At 33.3% G+C, this 2,827-nt stretch overlaps 1 protein-coding gene across 1 annotated transcript in view; it reads right to left on the reverse strand.

The window, feature by feature from the left end:
• The window catches only part of LOC124419645 (rho GTPase-activating protein gacF-like), an 18,323-nt gene extending 16,213 nt beyond the window's left edge, over nt 1-2,110 (reverse strand). Inside the window, exons 1-2 of the mRNA XM_046949862.1 lie at nt 1,264-2,110; nt 199-621 (exon numbers count right to left, since the gene is read on the reverse strand). Coding sequence (XP_046805818.1) covers nt 199-621; nt 1,264-2,110 — 1,270 coding nt within the window. The remainder of the gene's footprint in view (nt 1-198; nt 622-1,263) is intronic.
• Between the last annotated feature and the right edge of the window lie 717 nt (nt 2,111-2,827).

The raw sequence follows: 2,827 nt of genomic DNA on the forward strand, positions 1-2,827 counted from the left end.
TTCAGTTCTAGTTCAGTTCTAGTTCAGTTCTAATTCAGTTCTAATTCAGTTCTAATTCAGTTCTAATTCAGTTCTAATTCAGTTCTAATTCAGTTCTAATTCAGTTCTAATTCAGTTCTAGTTCAGTTCTAGATATATTGTGATTCTAATCTTTTTAGTTTTAGTTTTGATATAAATTAATATCAAAAAAAAACTTACCATCATTACGTCCCGCCCAACAATGAGCTGATGTTGACAGCATTATAAATAACAGCCACATAAACAACCACTTTGAAACCGCAACCGTTTTATTCAAGTTATTGGAACAGCCGTAGAGCAATTGGCATAAATTGCCAAATAATGAGGATGAACTTAAGGTAACGCCATCATCAGCAATGATCTTACAATCAACAATATCACTAAGTGTTATAGATGATGATGACGATGTTGCTGCTCCCACACCAATTATATCCAAATTCTTTTGTTCTAAATTACATTCGCTGCCAATAGTATCACGATTATATTGTTTAAAGCACCTACATTCCTTATTTAATATCGTTGTATACGAAGGATTTGTTAATATTAAAGATGATGATAATGAAGAAGATGGTGATGTTGTAGAACATGATTGTGTTTTTGTTTCTGTAGTTGTGGTTGTTGGTGAGGGAGAGTGTGTTTTAGTTTTAATGATTTTTGAATTTGTATAAAATAAAAATTCTTTATAATTAATATAGGAATTCTTAAGTGTTATCTTGTCTAGATTTTCTTCATTTTCTTTTTCCTCTTCTTCTACTTCAGCTGTTTGCGTGTCCTGATGAGTTTTGCTTAATCTTAAAAGAATATTTTCCTTAATATTTCCAGCTTCTAAGTGATTATCATACACCGCCTCCTCGTCTCCATTCTCATTATTATAGTCTGCTTCATTGTCTAGCTGGTCATCACAGTTTTTCGAGGACATGAAAGTTTTCATGTAGTTTTTATATATTTGTTGCTCCGCCAAGTCTTGGACATTGCTGAGCATAATTTTGCTGTTGCTGTTATTATTATTTTTATTATGTTGATTATAATTTAAACAATGACATCTTGACAACACTGACGTGTTGTTAGTTTTAATGCTGGTGGTGCCGTGATGGTCCTTCGTAATGTAAGGACCACGACCACACGTTAAGTTTCGTTGTTGTAGTTGATTTTCTGTATCTACTTGTTCTGTTAGTTGTAGTACTTCATGCCTCACAGTTTGTTGCATAAGTGGTGGTGGTTGCTGTTGTTGTTTTAATATGGAACCATGTGTTTTTTGTTTTAGAGACGGCTCCTGTTGTTGTAATTGTAGTAGATTTCTACGACCACGTTCTCGTAAATGTTTTGTACTACGATTGTTCGCATAGTTTACAAATGAGGTTGATAGAGATGATGATGATGATAATGATGTTGAAGAAGTTGTTGCTGATGACGAGGGTCTAACTTCTTTAAGGTGTTCTTTCTGTTGCTGCTGTTGTCTTGTTTTATTATTAGAGGCGTATTGCAGTTTTGTTGTTGTTGGTTTTATCGTTGTTGTGGTCTCTAATGCAGGCATTTCATAATTTTTATAATATTTATCCTTTTGTTGTAAATTGTGCTCCTTAACCTGCTTTTCTTCCTGGTATTCTGATCTTACTTGTAATTCTTGTTCCTGTTGTTGTTGTATAGTATTATGACAACAGCTGCTACTACTTGTAGTATTAGTACAACTGCTACTCATGCTAGTCATTATACAAACACACTCCTCCTGTTGGCTACAACTCTTGGCTGGTGTAGTCAGTTTGGGAGTATTACTGCAACAAGGTCTGCTACTACTACTGCTGTTGTTGCTTTTGTTGTTGTTAATGTTAGTGCTATTCGAATTTATAGCATTATTATGATTATTACGACTGCTATTCAGACGATTACGGGCCACATGTGTCTGTTGCTGTAATACTACTGTCGCTGCTGCTGTTGTTGTTGATGTCGTTGTTGTTGCTGCTATATCTTGTTCATTACCCTTACTTTGAGATGTTTTTGACTGGGCTCGTGTCGTTGTTGTTGCTGTTGTGTTTGTAACAACATTCTTACACGGTTGCAAAAAAGGCGCTAAATATATTAATGTCGCCCTCATTTTTGTTGCCGTCATCGTTGTTGTTGCTGTCGTTCCTTCCAAAGATGTTGTGGCGTGTTTTGAATTCTAAAATAAAAAAAGAAAAGGAAAAACAAGCGGAGTGTTAAAAAAATACTGCAAAAAAGACACATCAAGACATTAAATATAAATAACTTAAAAAATGTTGTAAAAAGAAAAAAAATACTCTACTCCTCTTTATTTTAAACTTAAATGAAAAATATACTTGCAACGTTTTTCATTCCAGTTCCCAGAAACGTGTAAAAATATTTGATTGTTGTTCCCCCTGTCATTATTATTTCTTAATTTTTTTTCTTTAGTTAATTTTTTTGCTACAGCTGTGCAAGATATTTCGTTCTAAAACAGGGGTTGTATTTGCGCCTTAATAAGCTTTAACCTTAAACATTATAGATTTGCTTTTATACCCCATCTCTTATGTGCCCTTCTCCTCTTATATAAATTCAAGTCATATCAAAAATTATAAATTTAATACATTAAGGAAATTGAAACAACAATATGGGCCTGGATAAAATTTATAGACTTTTAGGAAAGTTTTCTGCTGCAAACGAAACACCATCTATAGAATACTTTACTTTAAAGTTTATTTTATTAGCTTTAGTCTAGTCTATAGTCTAGTCTATAGTCTAGTCTATAGTCTAGTCTATAGTCTAGTCTATAGTCTAGTCTATAGTCTAGTCTATAGTCTAGTCTATAGTCTAG

Source organism: Lucilia cuprina, chromosome 4, assembly GCF_022045245.1.
Source record: "Lucilia cuprina isolate Lc7/37 chromosome 4, ASM2204524v1, whole genome shotgun sequence".
NCBI classification, from domain to species: Eukaryota; Metazoa; Arthropoda; class Insecta; order Diptera; family Calliphoridae; genus Lucilia; species Lucilia cuprina.